The sequence below is a fragment of the Cajanus cajan genome, chromosome 11, assembly GCF_000230855.2.
Source record: "Cajanus cajan strain Asha chromosome 11, NIPB_CcT2T_4, whole genome shotgun sequence".
Classification (NCBI taxonomy): Eukaryota; Viridiplantae; Streptophyta; class Magnoliopsida; order Fabales; family Fabaceae; genus Cajanus; species Cajanus cajan.
This window is the reverse complement of record NC_138527.1, coordinates 7,500,622-7,523,208: the sequence shown is the minus strand read 5'-3', so window position 1 is coordinate 7,523,208 and position 22,587 is coordinate 7,500,622. Positions and strand designations below refer to the sequence as shown.

Below are 22,587 nucleotides of genomic sequence, written 5' to 3'. Positions count from 1 at the left end.
AATATAAATATTTTGAAAATATTTTAAGTTGATGATATAATACAGAGTAATTTGAATTTTATATTATAAATAGAATATAAATAAATAAAAAAGATATTTCACCTTCTCATTATGTTGAATTTAATCACATGTATATGTACATTGTATTACCAAATTTTTAGTGAAAGAACAATTGTAAAACACTTTTCAATATTGATATTCTCGTACTTTTAATGGTTAAGCCCTGCGTTTCATGCAAGTACCGACAAAACATTAATTATGATAATTAAAATAGGAAGAATAAAAGCATCCAATATTGAAATAATATTTTATTTATCAACTCCATTCAAAACATTACTATATCTAAGAGGTGAAAAGATAACTATTATTTATTACCGAAAGTCCTAAAGATATTCCAATACACTAAAATCTACTTGTTAGTAGTTATGTCACAAACTGCCTCTACAGCAAGCCTATTCTGTGGCACTCTGCATCCAGAAGGTCCAAGCATTCTTTCCGAAACCTCAACAGAGCAACCTTGTTTGCCAAGACATCTCTGCCAAAGAAACAAAGAAGTCCAAACATTAGTTATATTTTCCTTAACTTCTTTTCCCTCTACCATAGAAATTTGAAGAAAATGACCATATTAGTAAATTACCCTTCTGAGGACAGATAAAGCAGTAGGAGATTCACATTGGCCTTTCTCAAAGGATCCACATTCACCCTTTGGCACACCAAAGCTGGCAAATTTGATATCAGAGATGACACGGTCCTCACTGCATGCTAATTCCAACACGTGTCCTTCATAAGCATTGGCACAAATTTTGTCAACAGTTACTGTGGCAAGTTTAACATCATAGGGGTGACCTCCAAACTCTTCAAACAACACCAACGTGTTTTGATCATCATTACGAAGGAATGAGCGTGGGATATGATACCTAGAAAGGAAGTAAGAAACAAATGTTCAACATGCATTTCATTGATATTGATACATCATATCACAATTTTTGGTATTACCATCTTTGGGAAGGTCTTCCACACTTTGTAATGCACTTTTTTGGGTGATATGTTCCTCGGTAATCACAAGTGGAAATGCAATCGTTCTCATCAGCAAGATAACTTGTCCAATACCTACCAATGTTGTTACCGTTTACCCATGCTTGACCCTTTCCTAACCCTCTCAAATCCACCACAACAGGATCAGTTCCCTTAGGACTCTTGAATATGGTCTGCAGCAAAATCAGATTTCCAAATGTTAGATGAAATGGCGTGATATATAGTATAATACTCCCTGTGTTATATGATTTCACAACACAAGTATACCTTGTACCAAACAAATGTTAGATGAAAATAAGCATAATATTGCATGAAATGACTTAAGCAAATAAAGGGAACAATAATTATACCTTGTACCAAACAAAAACTCTATCAGATGGAAGAGCATTTGAGTTCCATCCTTTCTTGTTATCTGGACTGTATTGCTTCACAATCTCACCATTTAATCCCACCTTATAACTCCATACATTATTGGTAATATCCTTGACAACCTCAGTGTTATTCTTTACTGCCACCAAATGAACTGGTCCACAAACACCAACCGAGACATTGCCAAAGTGGGCACCATAATTCTGTTGAATGATGAAGAGTTCACTTTTAGTTACCTAAACAGCATCAATACTGACATAATTAGAGTTTGTTTGGATACAAGTTAGAAATTCTTTTGAGAATTTTTCTATTAGAAAAAACTTTTTATTTTTGATAGAAAAACTCTCAAAAACACTTCTGTGATTGAATCCAAACAAACATCTAACGTCAATATGAAGTGTGTTTTTGTTGTTACTTACAGGCAAACCAACAGTGCCACTGAGTAGACTTATTTCATTCTTCCCTTGCTTCAATTTGATCTTTGCCTCATAGGTGAATGAGTATTTTCCATGTTGAGCATATTGGTATCCTGGGAGGTACATGCAAGAGAGGAAAAATATATGACTTCAATTTGGAAACTTCTTTGGACTATAAAAATGTGAAGCGGTGAGAAATTTTACAGTCATGACATACCTGCTTGTCCTCCATTGACAAATACATGAAGTACATGCCCATGGGTTTTCACTCTTAGCTTAATATCATTGGACCAAATAGGGTCGTTTTTACTAATGTCAACACTGAGGAAAGTTTTTGTCACACAGATTAGAACTTAGAAGGAACTAATTAATGCAATTTTTGAGAAACCAAAAATAAATTATTACCTGGTGATGTACCATAAGTAATCACTAGTATCATTTGTGACAACCTTTTGATCCATAAGTTTAGGAGCCTTAGTAGAAACAGAACCAAGAACTTGGCCATCTTTCATTTGCACATGGGGCTCATGCATCCATTGCCAATTCAATGAGGTAGGCTCATCATCTTTATTATCTGCTTCATCGTCTTTCATGGCCATTATGGACGTCTGAACATTCACCTGATTTCATATTATTTAACTAGTTAGTACATATAATAGTATAAAACAAAACAACAATATTTTTTTTTAACAAATCATTATAAGAATAATCATTCTCACCTTTGCTGTGTTGTAAACTTCTGTAGTACAATCCTTAAGGATAGACACAGACCATGCAGGAACAGTGTACTGAGTGCTTTGGAACATAATTGTTGCATCGCTTGTTGCGTTTGCATTTCCGAGGAAGCAAACTGATTTTCCATTATAACGGTAAGCTGTGGCCTGTAAAAATATAATCAATATATGGAAATTAATTGCAACCAAATAATTCAAACAGCAAAGAATATAATATATAAGATAATAAAAAATATATATATATCTTACTGTCATCATGTTTCCGTAGTGAGTATTGTTTGAGGTACCATGAGTCAAGACTTCTTCCATTGATTTTAGAACCTCATGAAGTTGTTTAAGATGTCCCCACTTAGGTTGATTTAAGTTACCTAACATAAACAAAAAATATTGTATTAACAAATTAATAAAAAAAAATAGCTGAGAAAAAACTTTTTCATTAAATAGAAAAATATTTTGCTATGCCCTACCGAATTCATCCAAAGGAGCATCATAGTCATATGAAGTGGTAATATATGGTCCCCCTGATGTTCGTCCAAAATTGGTACCTCCATGGTACTGTTATGAAAAAATAGAATGCACAACTTTAATCATAAAGATGATTTGTAATTAATGTTCAAGATCTATACACTAATATACTAATAATCAAGTTACCATATAGTAGTTTTGGAAGGTGCCACCAAACTGGTAAAATCGTGCAACAGCAAATGCAACATCCTGGGCAGTTCTATGCGGAATTTGTCCTCCCCAATTCTTAAACCTAATTGCAAGAATTATATTGTTTAGTTGCAAAATTTTCATATAAAAATATGAATAAAAATTAAGCACAAAAAAGAAAAATATGAACCGAAAATTAAAGGAAATATAATCACTAACCAGCCAGTCCAATTCTCAGTCCACATCTTTGGTTTGTTTTTGCTGTTAGGTTTAAATTGGTCACAGTACCAACCATTACATGTGTTAATCTAAGGCAAAAAAAAAAAAAAACGGCACATTAATAATAATAATGATATCATTCAAATTTATGAACATAAAACTTTTAATTTTCACTAAAGATTACCATAGGATCTGGGGCATTACTCTGTTGACACATAATCCAAGGCACACCAATTTTGTAAGATTCAGCTAGTTGAGCACACCATTTCACATATTCTTTTCCATCTTCTCCATATGCACTCATAATGTTTCCGTACTCATTTTCAATCTGCATCAAAATATATAGATGGTAGAATAGTTAGACCATAAATGCAATCATAAACATAATAAATTAGAGAGAGTTACAAAACTAAACCTGAGCTAGAATAATGGGTCCTCCTTGTGAAGCAAAAAGATTTGCATGCTTCATCTTTTCCACTATCAAAGTCGTGAAGGTTTGCATCTCATTCTGTAGTCAAATTTTGATTCTTGTCCCGGTTAATTTGTATACCAAAATCAAATAGAAATTCTAAGAGTACATATTGAGAAATAAAAATAAAAATCATTTATTAAAAACTAAGTATTTGTTATATAAAACAAAAAATAAATGGTTATTACTTAACCTTTAAATTTAAAATTCTAAACGAGATTTATTAAACTGGAATTCCATAGGTAAAGAGTTTAATCAAAATAAACACATCAAATTATAGTGACTTACCATGTAAGCAGTGTTGTTGGTCCTAAATTCCATGTTTGGCATATTATGCAACCATACAGGAAATCCTCTGATCACACACAAAAGTAAATCAGTCAATCAAATTAATTAAAGCAAACACATGGTTGGTAAATTATAACCATTTCTTTATTTACAAAAGAAAAAAAAATGAAAATATTTGTTTTAATATTTCTTACCCATAATTCCATTCAGCACATACATATGGACCAATTCGAAGCACGGCATAAAGCCCTTCCTTTTGAATGGTTTTAATAAATTTGACAAGATCCAGATTGCCAGAAAAATCATACTGAAAATATAGAGAGAGGAAACAAAATCAATGCCAAAAACGAAATATAAAATATATATATAATTATGAACAAGAAAATTAAAATAAAAAAACCTGTCGAGGCTGAGGCTCATGAGCATTCCAGAAAACGTATGTTTCAATTGTGTTGAGTCCACCTTCTTTTGCTTTCTTAATCAAAGATGGCCACATCTGCCATAAATAATAGAGAATTAATAAAACTATGATTAAATGGGTTTATTTTATATGCACATTATAATGTAGTCATAAATAATTGTTAGATGAATGAAATAACGTGAAAATGTCACATATATAGTAACACTTACTCCAGTGGTGCTACGAGGATAATGAATGGAACCGGAAAATAACAATCTTCTTTTGCCATCAATTGTAATTGCCCTTGAATCATATGAAACCTTAGTAGCAGTGATTGCTAAGTTAATCAATGTCAAACTTAACAAGAAAAATGCAAGACGACCCGTCATTTCTGTGCTCTTGGAAAAAGAGTAAAAACTAGCAGTGATAACATAGAAGTATGACCTCAATCTATTTATAGTGAAAAATAAAATACTGATTTTTTGAAATTAAACAACAGTTTTACATGAAGATCTCAAATACCATCTCAAGATAGTTATTATTTTTTAGTCAGTTGTTTAGCTCGACAAAATTCATCTTATCTCAATAAGGTTTTTATTTTTCAGTCTGTTGCTTAGCTCAAAAACATTCTGAGATATATCTCATCTCAATATAGTTATTATTTTTAATTTTAAGTGAGTAATTCAGGTAATATACCAAATACGAAAGTTCTTTTAAGAGTTTTTCAAGAATGTTTTTAGATTTTTTTTTAACTTTTTATTTAGTTCAATTTTTATTTATCGTAATTATTTATGAATTAAATTTAATATTTTTAAAATAAATTATCAATAAACACAAATAATATTATACTACAATATCAATTATTTATCATAAATATAAAATGATTTATATTTTTAAAATATTTATTTATACAAATTTTAAATATAATTTATATTTTCTAATATAATATTTATATACATATATATATATATATAATTTATTATAAATTTTAATTATATAATAATAAAATACTTGTGCATTACACATGCTAAAATACAAATCAACCCTTATATACTTAACATGAAACTATATTTTATACAAGAGTGTTTTTAGGAATTTTTCTTCAATAAGAGAGTTTGTAGAGATTTTTTTAACTTCTTATTTAATTAAGTTTTTATTTGTCATAATTATTTATTAATTAAATTTTAATATTTTAAAATAGTTTACCAATAAATAATCAAATCCTTGTATATATTAAAATTTAAACACGAATCTCTATCTTCCATGAGAGTATTTTTAGGAATTTTTTTTAACAAAAGGGTTTGTATAATTTTTTTAACTTCTTATCTAATTCACTTTTTATTTATCATAATTATTTACTAATTAAATTTTATTGTGTTAAAATAATTTATCAATAAATAAAAATAATTTTTGTTATAATACAATTTATTTATCAAAAGTTTGAAATATAATTAAAATTCATAATAAATTATATATAAATAAATATTATATTTGAATATATGAATTATATTTAAAATTAATATATATAAATATTTTTAAGCATATAAATTATATTTTAAATTTTTGATAAATAAATTGTATTATAACAAAAATTATTTTTATTTATTGGTAAATTATTTTAACAATAAAATTTAATTAGTAAAAAATTATACCAACATGTTTTATATTAAAAAAATTTAATAACTATATTGATATATCATATGTAATATAATAAGGAACATTTATAAATCTTATTTATATCTTTAATTTATCTACCTCTAATAATAATTAAAGACAAACAATAAAAAAATTGAACACTATTGGAAAAATATGCAAAAAAATTTATAATTGTGACAAACAAAATACATGTGAAATAATATCACACAAAAATTGATAATGGAATTTGATGAATTGTGTATGTTTCTGACTTGTTGCATATATATTATTGAAAAGGGAAAAATAAAAAATGTTTACAAACATTAAATTTACAATCCAAATACACCAAAAAAATAAAAATGTTATTTTCTAAATTTTTCTTTTCTCTTTCTCTTAGATTGAATTATATTTCGTTGTTATAGAATGGTGCTTTTTAAACATGCATGCAAAACGTCTATTCCTCTCATTTTATTTTCCTATTCTTCATGCATTTATTTAATTCTATTGATTTTTCTATTTTTACTCAACAAAGGAATATGTGCTTTCATGAATTTTTGCTTTGCTTAACCAAGTCCAACAATCTTCAACTTGAAGATTGATTTCAATATGTTTCACATCTCAAACAATACAACAACCTTATCTTGTCTGTTATTCTAGTAGGCCAACTGAAGTTGAACACAACTTTAGTTTGTTGATGGTTACTATTTTTGTCAACATGTCTGTTGGGTTCTTACTTTCTAAAATCTTTCTCAATGTTAACACCTCATCCTCAACAAAGATATAATGAAGTGATAATTGAGACCAATGTACTTTGCTCTAAAATGAAATGTTGAATTTTTTGGCAAATGGATCGCACTCTAATTATCACTATGCAAAACACTATTTTCCTAGATGAATCCCAACATTGTTAATAATCCATGAAGTCGTATCAATTCTTTATTGACTTCTGTTACTGTTATATACTCAACCTCTATAGTGGATAAAATAACAATCTTATGTTTTTGTGAGATCCAACTAACAATTGTAGTACCAACAATTTAAATGTAACCAGTGACACTTTTTTAGTGAACGACATCACCTCCAAATTTTGCAGCTATGTAGCCTTGTACTTTTAATTCTCTTTTACTAATGTATGAGCACTTCTTTGTTTGTAAATACCTCACAATCCACATTTCTGCTTCCTAATGAGCTTTACCTAAATTTGACATATACCTACTAACAACTCCCATTGCATGGTCAATGTTTGACCTCATACGAACCATCTTGTACATCAAACTTTTGATGGTTGAAGCATACAAAATCTTAGCCATAAACTCTTTTTCATCCTCTGTCTAAGGGGACTGATCCTTGGATAACAAAAAATGAATGACCAAAGGTGTTATAACCAACTTGGCATCAACCTATTGAATCTTTGTAAAAAAAACATGGTTAATGTACTTTGCTTGAGATAATTGCAAAAAAAAAACTTTTTTCTTATCTCTTGTGATTTGCATTCCAAGGATCCTTTTTGTTGGACCCAAGTCCTTTATGTCAAATTCTTTTGACAGTTATTGCTTCAAGCTTCTGATCTCATCCATATCTAAACCAACTATTAACACATCATCGATATAAAGTAGAAAAAAGATATAAGTGGACTTATATCTCTTGAAGAAGCAATAGTGGTTGGTATTTTGTCATTTTATTTCTATCATTTTGTTCAATAATATCTTTCCTTTTATTTCTTTCTTAATTATATCTATCTGTTAGGTCAAAAGACGATCTTAAATCCCTTAGGTCTTTAATTTTAATGATAACAAACATAGATATTTTTCTAGAGAAAAGTTTTAAGATTAATCATTAAGATGATTTTGATATAAGACGATAGGTTATATTGACATCAAGTTTCACAAATGAAATACTTCATCTATAAGATAAAATGCTCTTAAATTATATCATTTATGATGTTTGATAACAAAATCATATTTGTTCACATGACTCCTTAATAGATTGAATTGAAAAAGCTTCTTTAGTACTAACAATTCACTAAAGAAACTAAAGACATGCTTTTCTTCAGAAAAAAGGACTAGCATATATCGTAAAGCATCGAAAACTACAATAAAAGTTGTTTCAGACTAACACACGCATGGTTCCTCTCTTTTGGTACCTAAAAGGTGATAAGTAGCTTCCTTAATCAGATAAGAAATGACATTTTGGTGAAACGCATTTAATGCAAGCATTGTGTGTGGACTTCCCGACACCAAGATTAAGAAAAAAGAGTAGAAACGCTTCAAGTGCACCAAGCATATATCTCAAATGGAGGCAAAAGAATAAAAAAAGAAAGATTTTGAGCTGGTAATTAAAGAAGCCAAATTACTGGAAGAAACCTATTGTCTCTCTACTCAAATAGCAGTAACAACTATCAATCCTTTCTTTACAGGAAAATCTATTATTGACCAAAGTCTTATACCAACATAAACAGAGGTGCCTATTGTTGAGGAGAGTATTCCTCCTACGCAGATTGGAAAGTTTGACGTAGAAGAAAGTCTTCGTCCAATTGAGATAAGAGTGTCTAAGGTTAAGACTCTAGCTAATGAAGCAATTGCTGAAGCCACCCCATCATTCCAACCCTCATCTTCTAGAGCAACTATTGTAGGAGTAGAAGTTGTCTCGTTGCTTATTAAAGAGACCCCCAAACTAACCAATGAAGTTGCTCAAGTGTCACTTAAAGTCTTTGTAATCAAAGCCATACTCTTGAGCATAAACACCTTATGGGTGGAAGCAAACCCAAGATGACCTGAGGACTTTACCTTTGTTGTGCCACCTAGTAAGAATGAAAAGACAGAGTGTTATATTCAAAGACGACTCTAAATTAGAGTGCTTAATGGAAATGTAACACCCAGTTTTCATACCTTAGATTAAGGGAATGGACTTCTATTATCAAAGAAAAGAAGCTCCCAAAGCATAGAAACAACATGATATGACATCAGAAGGTCCAAAGCCTAATAAGGGTGTTTTAGTAGCCTAGAACGGGCCGTTCCCAAAATGGAACGGGTCGTTCCCAAAACTGGAAAGAGCCGTTCCCAAACTAGAACGGGTCGTTCCAAACTACTAAAAAGGTCTAAAACCCTAGTTGAGAATGGGTCGTTCCAAACATGGCCGTTATGAGTTAAACTCAACTCTAGAACGGGCCGTTCTGGTTTAAGAACGGGTCATTCTTGTTTAAGAACGGGCCGTTCCAGATGTGAATTTAACACATGATAAAAGGATCCAGAAGGGGCTGTTCTGGATTCGAAACGGGCCATTCTGGCCACTTCTGACATCTATAAATAGTAGACTCTAACACTACTTCTAGACACACTCTCTAAAGACCAAGGAGAACCAAGAGAGGGAGATCAACCAGATTTCGCTCTAGCTTTGTCTTCTACTTATCCAGGTAAGAGGGGGAGTGAGAAACCTCACTCGAGGGTGTGAGAATAATTGTTGGGTAGTAGAATTAGCCCCCAATCCCTTGACTGATGCATGCTTCTAGGAAAAGGCAAAATATGAATGTTTTCTGTTTTGCTTTCTGATTGCTCTATTGTGTTCCTTGTTGGATGTGATGTGTGAATATGTGATTAATTTTAAGAATAAATATATTTTGATATAAATTAAAGTGCTCTATGGGTTCCTACGGGAAACCCTATGAGAAACAGACAAATTTTAGATGTTTTTTGTTTTGAATTCTGAGTATTCTATTGAATTTCTTGCAAAATGTTGAGCATAAATGTATATTTAATTTTGAATTTGAACATGTTTTGATATGAATTAGAGTGTTCTATGGGTCTTGTGCGAAACCCTATGAGAAACAATTATGAATATGATTGTGAGGCAATGTAAAAAGTGAATATGACATGATGATGATAAGAATCTCCAAATGATAATCTTATGAGTACGACTATGTGAAATATGAACAAATGACACGAGACATGATGTGAATGACGTGCTATTGTGAGCACTATGAATATGAGAATGTGAAACGTGATGAAATGAGATAAGACATGAAATGCCGTGACAAGTAAAGTGATGAGTCCATGAGTTTGTGAATGTGTGACATGCATCATATGCATCTATGTGAAGGGTACGATGTGGAGTACACCGTTAGGGAAGGCCCTCCTTGTGTAACAACTTGAGGGAGTCCTAGGAGATAGCGTGGTTTGGATGTCTGCTTCTGCCCGTTTGTGAGCATGAGACATAACTTGTGCAGCTTCCCTATCCTGACCAGACCCTAGCAATACATCCTTCTAATTGGGAGTGTATAGGTATCTCCCTACATGTAATCCTAGACTACCCTAGGTGTGTTGTTTAGGCAGCACACTAGTGATATATGATTATGAGACACGTGACTGACACCACATGCATGCATCTATGAGTTGAGTCCATGACATCATTGCATGATGAATAATTGTGTATATGTTACTGTTATATGTAAAATTTGAATTTGCACCTGATTAATGAGTAGCTATGACTATGCTTGTATGATTTGTGTGTGTGTTGCCTAACTGTTATTTCTACACCTGGAACCAAGTGAGATGTTTCTCACTTCCTTGTTGTTCTTTGTATGTGTTTAAATTGTGTCACAGGTGATCATCAACGTGAGGATGTTGGTGCTAAGGCTTAGACTTCAATTGGACATGCTCTGATAGGATACATGACATCGGGGTATAGCTAGGCTTAGTTTAGGATGCTATTTCCATTAAACTATTTGAAAACTCAGTTTTATTTCTTTGTAATTTCACTGACATGTTATTTGGATTAAGTTTATGAATGTGAACTCTTTACCCTTATGTGGTTGGAGATTTGGTTTTTAATGATGAAGAATTTTATTTTTATAATTATTGTATATGTATGTTGGGGTAGAGGGTGTCACATGAAGAATAAACCACCAATGAAAAGGATATAGACATTCATGTATATGATTCTACGTGGAGGTCACCCTACTTCAACATGAAGAAGTACCTCAAGATGTGTTACCACGATGAGCAATCCATTACCATCCATCCCCAAACTATTGAAGTGACTGAAGTTTAACCCCTTGATTTGTATGATCAACATCATCTGATTGCCAACATTTGGGAGCTCATCAATCTACAACTATATGAGCTTGAAGAAATATATGACTCTCATGATGTCTTGGAGTTAAGTTATGAAGAAACCTCTCATAATCTTCCCTTCATGATTGGTGGACTTTAGAAATGACAAGTAAATCTATACCCGTTGGTAATGCCCAAACCTATCCTAACCTTGATAGGGAATACCCAATTTGATTGGGCACAGTTACGAATATGGGTAATGCCCAATCAATTGAATCAAATATGAGGATGGAAATGAGTATATACATACCTGTCTCATACCCATACCCGTTTTTCTTTAAGCTTCAAGCTAAAATACAAAGTTAAAGTTGGATGGTCACTATTATTTCATCTTACTCACAAGACGTGATACAACACATTTATATACAAAGTTACATAGAAAAGAATGAAATGATTTTTTTTTTTACAATTGTTGTTCTCTGTTTCTTTTTTAATCTTCAATTTTTTTTATATAAGTGTTTTATGAAGATGATCGTTACAAATCATTGAACTTCTCTCACATGCTTGCTTAGTCTTTCTTTGGCTTCCTTCCTTATAAAGTAAAATGTTCGTTGGTGCATTAAATGTGAGCATTAAATGTATTTCACTAAATTATCACTTATTTGACCAAGAAGGTTACTTACCACTTTTAAGGTTATTTTACCTTTGTGGGTACTTTTGATGTGTGAATGAGGTTACATGAGAACAAATCTTCTCATTCAAATAGATTGTAAATAAAAACTACAGGAAAAAAAAATTTAAAACTAAAAATATTTATATGAGCGGAAGTGGTAAGTCCGGTAGAAGTCAAACCCACCCAAATAAGGATCCAATTAATACGAAATGACCCGACTAATATTTGGGTTGCGCAATTCTGCGAGTAAGTTGAACTTAGAACAGCAGAGTTGCATATAACTCTGAATCCATCAAGAATCCTCTTTTCAGAGTGCGCACTGGAATCGAATGAAAGCCAAACAATGGAACCAGCACAGAATCAGAGACCAGCGACAACGTCCACACCATCGCGCTCTTTCCAGTTCCACCCTGCTCGTGGCCCCATTCTTGATCTCTTCAACCTCTACTTAGGACTCGGCGTATCTTTTCCTTTCTTTTTCTTCTTCTCTTCTCTTTCTTCTTCTTCTTCTTCACTCTCACTTCTTTTCATTTTCCCAGCGAAATAGCCGCCAGAAACCCGAAGAGTCACTTCGCGAACCACCGTAAGTGCTTTCATTGCAATTTTTTGCGTTTTGCTTTTGAACTGTTTCTGGAAATTAGAGAGTTTATCAAGCAGGAGTTTCGCGCGTGCTTTCGTTGCGCCAAAACTGGTTTCACTGTTATATGATTTATGTGGTTATAGGTTTTTCGACGTTGCAAAGTTCGAATGCTTTTTATTCTACATCTTCTTGATAATAATTATTGTTACAATCATAATTTTAGGTTTTACAGCGTTGTTTTCTGAATGGATTATTCTACTTTAGGGCATGTTTGAATAAACATGTCTCGAAACACTTATAGGAGAAGGAAATATGAAGAAAAAAAATGGAATTAGTTCTCCAAACACTTTTATTTTTAACTCACGCATAACTTAATTTTATCTTGTGCAAAAGCTAATTTTCTTTTTCTTTCTTATTTTCTTCTCCTATAAGTATTTTTAGAGAAATTTATCCAAACATGTTAGTTATGAATGATTAGTTTCTGATTCAACTTTTTTTTTTTCCTTTCTCTTTTATTTTCTTAGCTCCGTGATCTAACTACAAAATGTGTGGTATTTGTGGTGTGATTGTTCCTATATCGAAAGCGTAGGTTTTCTTGTATGTGTTTTGGTTTTTGTGTTTATCAGCTTCTTACTTTTTTGTGTTGATATGGTTAATTTCAGGAACAAGACACACAAACGAGTACATGCTCTTAATCGGGAGCTTCCTCCACCAAATGAGCAGTTCATTATAGATTTTGAGCAACTCCAGAGCCAATTTCCTGTGAGTTTGAAATTATGCAGTGCAATTTCACGTGTCTTGCATTGTTGTCCCGGCATTGATTTGTCTTAATTTAAGGGGGAACATGACATTTTATCTCATTTCATTTATATATACCTGGAAAAACTATGGGCAAAATCATTTTAGAAGGATCAAGTGATTAATGGTTTGTTTTTAAGGATGATTTACTCTAAACCTTTGTGACATGGGTTGATATACTAGCCAGCCCTACCTAGTGGGAAAAGCTTGGTTGTTGTTGTATATATATTTTGATTATGTGTTTTACTTTCAGGACCAAGATCAATTACGTTCTGTTACAGAAACGATTCTTATATCGTTAGTAGTGCAGTGTAGTGGTCATGGACCCAGGGCAGACTTTCTTCTTTTTGTTTTACGGAGCTTATGGGGTATTGGATGCATTAACTGGGACTCCCTTCTGCCGTCCCTTCTTTCTTCAGTTTCTTCGGCAGAATTGCCTGTTGGTCAACTGAGTCAAGCAGTGCCAACTGTTTCCTCATCGAGCTTGTCTCAGGCAGGAATGCTGCCACCTTCTAGCACAATTGCCAATTCTTCTAATTTTCAGTCTTCAAATCCTGCATCTCCTTTGACCTCTGTTCATACTATTGGCTCTCCTGCGCAGCCAACGATTGAACCATTATCTTGTGCAGCCATGTCTCCTGTTAAATCGTCAGATGTTTCCTCTACTGGACAACAATCTAAACTAAGAGGCAGTCCATCTGTTAGAAATAATGATATCAGTAATAGTAGCCTTCGCCAGCTATGTTGCAAGATTATTTTAACTGGTCTTGAGTTCAGTTTAAAACCAGTGACTTATGCTGAAATCTTCCACCATATGCTGCATTGGCTGGTGAATTGGGACCAGAGGCAACAGGGAATTGATGAATCTGATATAATAAAATCGTGGAGACCTGACAAAGCTGTAATTGCATGGCTACACAGTTGCTTGGATGTGATTTGGCTTTTAGTTGATGAGGGAAAAATATGTCGAGTGCCCTTTTATGAATTATTACGTAGTGATTTGCAATTCATAGAGAATATTCCTGATGATGAAGCATTGTTCACACTTATCTTGGAGATCCACAGGAGAAGAGACATGATGGCCATGCACATGCAAATGTTAGACCAGCATCTTCACTGCCCTACATTTGGGACTCATCGGATCCTGACTCAAACAATGCCTAATGTTTCAGGTGAAGCAGTAGCAAATCAGCGACTATCACCAATTACATATTTAAGTGTACTTGGAGAACCATTGCATGGAGAGGTGATGAATCTCACTTCTATTTCAAGATAATCATTGTTGATGTATGAGCATGTTTTTAAATACTCAAATACTATGATGATGCTCAGGAAAATTGTTAGAGGACCACTTAACATAAAAGTATATGCTATTAGATTCCTGATAAATGACTGATATCTTGCCGTTCTTACTCACGATATATCATAACTCAGACAATATAGATACTTAAAATAACTCTTTCTATCTCTTGTTGAAAAGAGAAAAAATAATGATTGATTTCAGCTCCATTACTTGTACTGAAATTTTTAACTATAGATATTTTGATGCAACAGTGGTTAGACAAGTAACCTCAGTCAACCAAGAGTTTCATACCAAAAAATAAATTTACTGAAAAATTGTTTCAATTAAGGGCCTAGGAATGGTTCTCATAATTCTTATAGAGTTAATTTCAACTATTATTGTAAGCTGTTTGGCTTCTGCCAGCTCAGCATTAGTTAGTTTGTTATCTTGTTTGTTCCTTTGTATTCTTCTTTGAGGAGAGAGCAAGCATTTGAGAACATTTTATTTGTATTTCATATTATTTATTTTGTTAAATTGTCTTATGAGTGGTCATTCAGTTTAGAACCTTAATTATGTTTTAATTATAATTATAAATGTGCTAGTGATAATTATTAAGAAATGATAAAAAAGCATTAGGAGTTGCTGAAAGGACATTTGGAGTAGATTCTCAAATTGTTCTGATTGAACAGAAGTGTTTGATTTGGAATTCCAAAATTTCATGTACATTTCAGTTCTCTCATCCAGTGCCAACTATCTGTGTTTGGTCTTGCATAAATTACGTGTTTTTCTATTCATTTCCATGTTAAAAATGTTAAATCTACTCCAGTAGCTTCAAAAACCATGTCAAATGGCTTCTAATGACAAACCAAACACCCACTATGTTGCTTGTTGGTGCTTATAGAAAGAGTAGGATGCATAAAGTATATGGAGCTGTCAATCAAGAGAATTGTGCTAGTAAATCTCATTGCCTTGTTTGTTCATGCTTTCATTTTTAAGCATTATATCTATAACTGTTTTTCTGGCTGCTTCTACCTTTATATATTGACTAGTAAAAGTGAGGCATTTCATGCCTAGTCATAAAAGAATGAAAATAAAATAAAATAAAAATAATAAAATTTTGAAAATGTGTGGTTAACTTCAAAATAGTGGAGTAGTTATACAAATTAGTTAAAGGGTAAAAATGTATTTCAACAAATTAGTTAAGGGGTAAAAGGGTCCAAAAAAATGTATACACCAAAATAAGGTATCCCCTTTATTAATGTTATAGATATAGATATAGATATAATATTGATGGCATCATTTCTTCACCTGCCTTATTTTCACTATTATATTACTTGTTTATATATATGATTAATTCTCATGGAAAGTCCATTGGATCTTCTCATATTTGTTGGAGTTCTCCTATAAACTGTCACGTATTATTTAAATTCTGATAGTATCCTGTCCAATATTCTGCAGTCTTATTGTATTTTATTGGAATGTATTACATAATTGTACATTAATTTCTTTTAATTGCTTAAATGTACTCGACAGTTTTGCAACTATGGTTTATAACATCTACTTAAGCTATATTACATTTGATGATAATTTGTCCTGAATTTGTAAATTCGTCACTTAATACTGTCTATAGGATATTGCATCCTCTATTCAGAAGGGAAGTTTGGACTGGGAAAGAGCTGTGCGTTGCATAAGGCATGCTCTTCGTACTACACCATCACCTGATTGGTGGAGGCGCGTGCTGGTATTGGCTCCTTGCTATAGGTCTCCGTCTCAAGTGCCTACTGCTGGTGCTGTTTTTTCTTCAGAGATGATCTGTGAAGCAACTATTGATAGAATTGTTGAACTACTGAAAATGACAAATTCAGGCAATAATCTTTTCTCTATCTCTTTATTATATGTGCATGTATTATGTGAGCTGTATTGTATCATAGGGTTCTTATTAGGCTTTGGTGATAGATAAGTAGATTTAAATTGTTTTGTCTTGCTATGAGTTGGCCTTAAAAGATCTTCACAGTTTAATAAAAATTCACATTAGATTTTCTCTCAGTTTCTCTAGATTCTTTAGTTAGGAACCAAGAGGTTCAAATATTAAAAGTATATTCTAAAAGAAAGAGAGATTAATTAGTTAAAGGGAGAGCAATTGTTATGGTTGTTTACAGCAGTTATGAGTGTGTTAGATATAGTCTCTGCAGATATCTGAATTTTATATAGTGGTTGTATGGTTTAACTCATTAACTGTAGTCTCTATAACGGATAATTCTGTTCTCATCTAGTCAGTTAGGCTATTACTGTTTCAGTTGTATGTGTGCTGAGCCACCATATAGTGTAGATTGCTCAAGACTCTTCTTAGAGCTTATGAGCTTGTTTGAATACAAGCTTAGAAGAGTTTCTCTACTGGAAAATGTTCTTTTTTTTTAGTAGAGAAGCTCTTAAAGGCTCTTCAAAACATGTATCCAAACATGCTCCAAATATAAATGTACTCCGACAGTCTCGCTCACTTTCTGATTGACAAATACAATTTACACTTCCAGATTCTATCTTCTACTTTTACATTCTCTCTAATTCTATTAGAGCGGGGCTCAGGCCTTTAAATAGAATTGTATTGGGTAGTGATGAGATTTGGTAATTGTTTTAATTGTGTTGCAAGTTGTTTGAAGCGAACCCTTCCCGTTGTAGATCAATAAACTCTGATTCTTTTTTCTTTGATTCTTTCCTTCCATTTGTTCTTTCCCTTTCTTACTGTTTTTGAGAATCCATCAACATGCTACCATGCCTTCCATGTTCCATGATTTTTTCTCATGAATCCCAATATGTGCATTATTTGCTTACCTAGCTCAGAGATGGTTGTTTCTTCCTGCTCTTTGGGTTTGCTACTTTTGGTGGCAAAATTCTTTACATGTGCATTTTTTGATGCTTTATATATTGGTTTTGGTAAAACCATGGATATTAAGATTTTACTGCAGTGTGCAGTTTGTTCTGTCTTTAAGTGTACCTTTAACGAGGATTCTTTGCCAGTTTCACCCCCATGTTTGATTTGGGATAGTTATACTCGTAGCTGTTTCGATGGTTTTGTCATCTCAGATTTGTAGAGATGGAACATTTATCTGCGTTCTTAGATTTTCTGCTGCCCCCTTTTGCTTTGGACTTTTAGGTTATTTTACTTTATTTTGTCACCAGTTTTGGAGGGTTTCTTGTCTTCCCATTAGTTGTTTTCATCCTTTCTCTTTAATCTAACTTCTGTTAAAAAAGAAGAATAATTTTATGCAATGGGATACAGATTTTTGTAGAGCATTGGAATGGGAATTCCTAATTCTTATAAGTGTTTATGGCAAGGGATTGGATAGCTTTGTTTACCTATTTTGTAATTGGGAAGATATCTGTCTTCCTAATCTCCTATTCCTCCCTCACATGGATTTTTTTCTATTATTTTTGTTTTCTAATTCTAAGAATCACTTAAGATTTGAAATGGGGCAAAACGTCGGTGAGTTTTTCTCAGCTGATGTATTTTATATATATGTGTATAAGAGATAAGCTAGTACAAACAAAGGGTACAATCAGAGATAAAAGGCTACTGCCTATGACTCATGACCCATCAGTAAAATACAACAAAAAGTAGCTTTATACAGCTGTATTAAAATAATAAACTATTATTTTAACACTTCCCTCAAGCTAGAACATATATATCATATGCACCAAGCTTGGAACATATAAATTGTATCCTAAGACCTCTTAAGGACTTGGTTAGAATGTTTGCAAGCTGGTCATTAGAGTTGATAAACTCGGTACTAAGCTCCTTGGATAGTAATCTTGTACAAAATGACAATTAATCTATGTGTTTGGTTCTCTCATGAAACACTGGATTGGAGTCAATATGAAGGGTTGATTGATTATTGTTATAACTTCATCTGCTTAACTTAACAAAATCTCAACTCTTGAAAGAGTTGTTTAATTCACATAAGTTCACAAGTAGCCCAAGCCATAGATCTATATTCAGCCGTTGCATTGGACCAGGCAACAATACTTTGTTTCTCACTCTTCCAAGAGAGTGAAGAGACAATATATTTCCTCCAATGAAACCATAATATCCTAAGGTGGATGTCCTGTCTATGGGACAACCAGCCCAATCTGCATCACAATATCCTAAAATTTGAGCATTTCCGTTGTCCTCATATAATAATCCATGTCCTGGAGCCTTTTTGACATACATGAGAATGCGAATCACAACATTCCAGTGGTCAATGTGAGGATTCTACATGAATTGACTAACAACTCCAATAATAAAAGAAATATCAGGTTTTGTAATAGTGAGATAAATGAGTTTTCCCACTAGCCTCCTATATCTCTTTGGATCTGAAAAAAATTCACCTTGGTTTGCCATTAATTTTTGGTTTGGGTCCATAGGACTATCAATCGGCCTACAATTTGCCAAACCTGTCCCCTCTAGAATATCAAGGGCATATTTTCTCTATGAAATCACTACACCTTCCTTTGACTGAGCCACATCAATACCAAGTAAGTATTTCAAAAGCCAAGATCTTTGGTTTGAAAATGGTTGAATAAGTGCTCTTTTAGTTAAGAAATCCTAGTAGCATCATTTCTTGTAATTACTATATCGTCAAACGTAGACCATTGGATAAACACACTTCCCAAGAGAAGTATGACAATAAAAAACAAAATGATTTGCCTCACTTTGTTTCAATCCAAAAATTTGCACAATATGGCTAAATTTACCAAACCAAGCTTGGGTTGATTGTTTCAGCCCATAGAGAGGTCGACGCAATTTACAAACTAAACAATATACCCTTGAGTAACAAATTTAGGAGGTTGCTCTATGTAAATCTCATCCTAAAGGTCACCATGAAGGAAGACATTTTTAATGTCAAGTTGATGGAGTGACCAATGACGAATAGTAGCCATTGCAAGAAAGAGTTGGAATGTGGTGATTTTAGCTACAAGAGAAAAAGTATCAGTAATCAAGGCCATATATTTGAGTGTATCCCTTGGCCACCAACTAAGCCTTACAGCGATCAACTTCACCATTAGGCCCAACTTTAATAGCATAGATCCGTTTATAACTGACAATCTTCTTTCTAGGAAGAAGAGGGACAAGCTCCCATGTGCCATTGTTTGCAAGAGCTTGCATTTCATCAATCATGGTTGTCACCATTCAAGATGATCAAGTGCCTCGTGGATATTTTTAGGAGTAGTAAGATAAAATAGAGAAAGAAAAAGAGGAGTATGAAGGAGACAATCGATGATAACTCAAAAAATTATAAACAGGATGAGGATTACGAGTAGACCAAATACCTTTCCTAATAGCAATAGACTAATTTGAATTGGAGTTATGAGAAGGTGTTGAGGATAAAACATCCATGGTATGGGTAGCTATTGGAGGAGGATCTGAATCACAAGAAGAGGATTCGGACAATGTGGAATCAACTCTCTATATGTTTTGTGCTAATATGTAATGAGGGGTGATGGAGCAACTTCACTTAAACTATGAGTATGAGATTGAGGTTGATTTCCATCTTGATTGGAGTTAGAAGGAGCAGGAAAGGAATAAGTAGTGGACCGAAGGATGGAACTGGAAGAACTTGTTGAATGGAAATAGGATTTTCTATGGAGGATGAGAAAAAAGGCGTGTCCTCAAAGAAAGTAACATCAATAGACATATAATACTGTTTGGTAGTTGGAAAATGTTAGAATTTGTTTTATTAGAATCTATTTTATTAGCTGTGATAAGATATTCTAAGATATAGTTTAGATATATTAGTTTATCTTTTCCTAATTTATAGTTTATCTTAATCCCTAAACTTTAGGGATTGTTTTTGTTACTTGTCTATTTATTTGATTGTACCTATCAATTCAGATTAATAAGAAAAATTATTCTACCCTAAATTTTGAGGGAAAATAACATTTGTAATCTTTTTGAAAGCGAGAATATCCTAGAAAAACACATTTAATAGCCTTAGCAAAAAGTTTGTCTAAACTTGAAGAGACATTATGAACAAAACAAGTACAACCAAACACATAGGGAGAGAGACATGAAATAACGAGTCATTTGGAAAAATAATGGAGTGAGGAATCTGATTTTCAAGAGAGGAAAAGGGTATTCTATTTATTAAAAAACAAGCAGTGAGGACTGCATCTCTCTAATGATGTACGGGAACATTTTTATTCACCATTAGGGAGTGTGCAATTTCAATGAGATGCAAATTCTTCCTCTTTGCTATGCTGTTTTGTTATGGTGTGTGAAAACATCTGGGTTAATGTAAAATACCAAGGTTGTCAATCTCGAGAGTTTACATAATCTTCTGGGTAATCAATGAGATACAAATTAATAATATCCTCTATTTCAACTCTTTGTCCCTTAATGTCTCAATGAACGGTAGAGAAAACTAAGTTACATCCTTTTTTAATTTGTTTAGGAAATGATGACATAACATGTGTTCCTAATTGACACAATTCACATTCTAAAACTTGAAGTGGCTTAAGACTAAGAACCATTATCTTCAATTTTGTTAAACTTGGGTGACCCAAACGGTCATGCAAAAACCTCTGCTGCTTATTGTGATTAGAGAGAGAGAGAAAAAAAAGCAAATTAGCGGAGAAAAGAATTGTATTATTCCAGTTAGAGTCTGTAATACAATAGTCCTATATATATATATGTTTCAATAGCTTCTAGAAGAAGCTATAGAAACAATAACTAACTTGAGAAAACCAATAACCTGTTGAACAGGTAACCAAAACTAAAACAGAAAAATAACAGAAAGAATAACCCTATACAATATTATATCTAATACAATATTAAGTAGTAAAGTTATATATTCCAATATGCCCCCACAAGATCAAGTGGGGTGAGGTACAAAGTCAACCAACTTGAGCTTGGTTTGAAGTTCATAGAAACGAGTTGGAGACAATGTTTTAGTAAGAATGTCAGAATATTGGTCAATAGCTAGAACATGAACAACTTGAAGAAGATTGGTAGCAACTTTTTCACGAACAAAGAAGAGATCCAGCTCCATATGCTTGGTCCGAGCATGAAGAATAGGACTATGGGCTAATGCAACAGTGCTTATATTGTCACAATAAGCAATAGGTGTATGATGAGAAACATGCGGTTCAGACAGTAAAGTTTGAATCTACATGACTTCAACAGTGGCAAGGGCAAGACTCCTATATTCTGCTTTGGTGCTTGAATGAGCAACAACTGTTTGCTTCTTGGACTACCAAGGGATGAGATTGGGTCCAACAAAAATAAAAGCGCCAGAGGTAGATCTTCGATCATCAAGATCAGAAGCTCAATCAGCATCACAATATGCTTGAATAGACAAAGGAGAGTTAGATGGAGCTGGTTGCAAATGTAATCCCAAGAACATAGTGCCTTTTAAGTAGCAAAGGATGAATTTGACAGCAGACCAGTGTTGTTCAAGTGGATTAGACATGGATTGACAGACTTTATTAATAGAAAAATTGATTTCAGGTCTAGTGATGGTTGCATATTGTAATGCACCAACCACGGATCTGTATAAGGATACATCTAGGAATTTTTCAGAACCTGTTTTAGACAATTTACACCCACTAATCATGGGTGAAGAAATAGGATTAGAACCTTCCATGTTAGTGCGATTGAGGAGGTCACGAATATACTTGCTTTGAGTTAATGTAAGTGAGCCATCAAAATTAGACTTGACCTCAATGCCTATAAAATAATCCAAGTGACCAAGATCTTTGAGGGAAAAGGCTAAATTGAGTTGGGAAATAATATTATGTAGAATAGAGGAATTATTACCAGCGATAATAATGTCATCTACATAAACAAGAATGTAGATTACATTGTTATCATGAGAATAAACAAACAGGGAAGGATCACACTTGCTGACCTGAAAGTTAAGCTGTAACAATGTAGCTTTAAGCTTATCAAACCAAGCACGTGGTGCTTGTTTAAGGCCATAAATTTCCTTATGAAGTTTGTAAACCAAATTCT

At 32.9% G+C, this 22,587-nt stretch overlaps 2 protein-coding genes across 2 annotated transcripts in view; one reads left to right on the top strand and one right to left on the bottom strand.

Moving 5' to 3' along the window:
- Window positions 1-282: 282 nt before the first annotated feature.
- On the bottom strand, window positions 283-5,127 carry LOC109802376 (beta-galactosidase 15). Its single transcript, XM_020363718.3, has 18 exons — window positions 4,815-5,127; window positions 4,585-4,680; window positions 4,379-4,491; window positions 4,185-4,251; window positions 3,843-3,935; window positions 3,612-3,755; window positions 3,428-3,516; window positions 3,206-3,311; window positions 3,022-3,109; window positions 2,804-2,922; window positions 2,540-2,701; window positions 2,226-2,440; window positions 2,038-2,141; window positions 1,824-1,933; window positions 1,386-1,607; window positions 997-1,208; window positions 638-917; window positions 283-535 (listed from the first exon to the last, which is right to left on the bottom strand). The coding sequence occupies exons 1-18, from the start codon at window positions 4,971-4,973 to the stop codon at window positions 410-412; spliced, it is 2,505 nt and encodes an 834-aa protein (XP_020219307.2). The 5' UTR covers window positions 4,974-5,127; the 3' UTR covers window positions 283-409.
- A 7,041-nt stretch (window positions 5,128-12,168) lies between these two features.
- LOC109802268 (mediator of RNA polymerase II transcription subunit) overlaps window positions 12,169-22,587 on the top strand; it is a 61,006-nt gene continuing 50,587 nt past the window's right edge. The window contains exons 1-5 of the mRNA XM_020363563.3: window positions 12,169-12,400; window positions 12,480-12,523; window positions 13,183-13,282; window positions 13,572-14,564; window positions 16,231-16,465. Coding sequence (XP_020219152.1) covers window positions 12,284-12,400; window positions 12,480-12,523; window positions 13,183-13,282; window positions 13,572-14,564; window positions 16,231-16,465 — 1,489 coding nt within the window. The 5' untranslated portion in view covers window positions 12,169-12,283. The remainder of the gene's footprint in view (window positions 12,401-12,479; window positions 12,524-13,182; window positions 13,283-13,571; window positions 14,565-16,230; window positions 16,466-22,587) is intronic.

Excerpts from the sequence above, each read along its gene's own strand:
- LOC109802376 (XM_020363718.3), bottom strand. The coding sequence starts at position 4,973 with ATGACGGGTCGTCTTGCATTTTTCTTGTTAAGTTTGACATTGATTAAC. Across the intron at positions 4,492-4,584 it reads ATGAGCCTCAGCCTCGACAG|TATGATTTTTCTGGCAATCT; the intron begins GTTTTTTTATTT and ends CTATATTTTCAG. Across the intron at positions 3,517-3,611 it reads GTAATGCCCCAGATCCTATG|ATTAACACATGTAATGGTTG; the intron begins GTAATCTTTAGT and ends TTTTTGCCTTAG.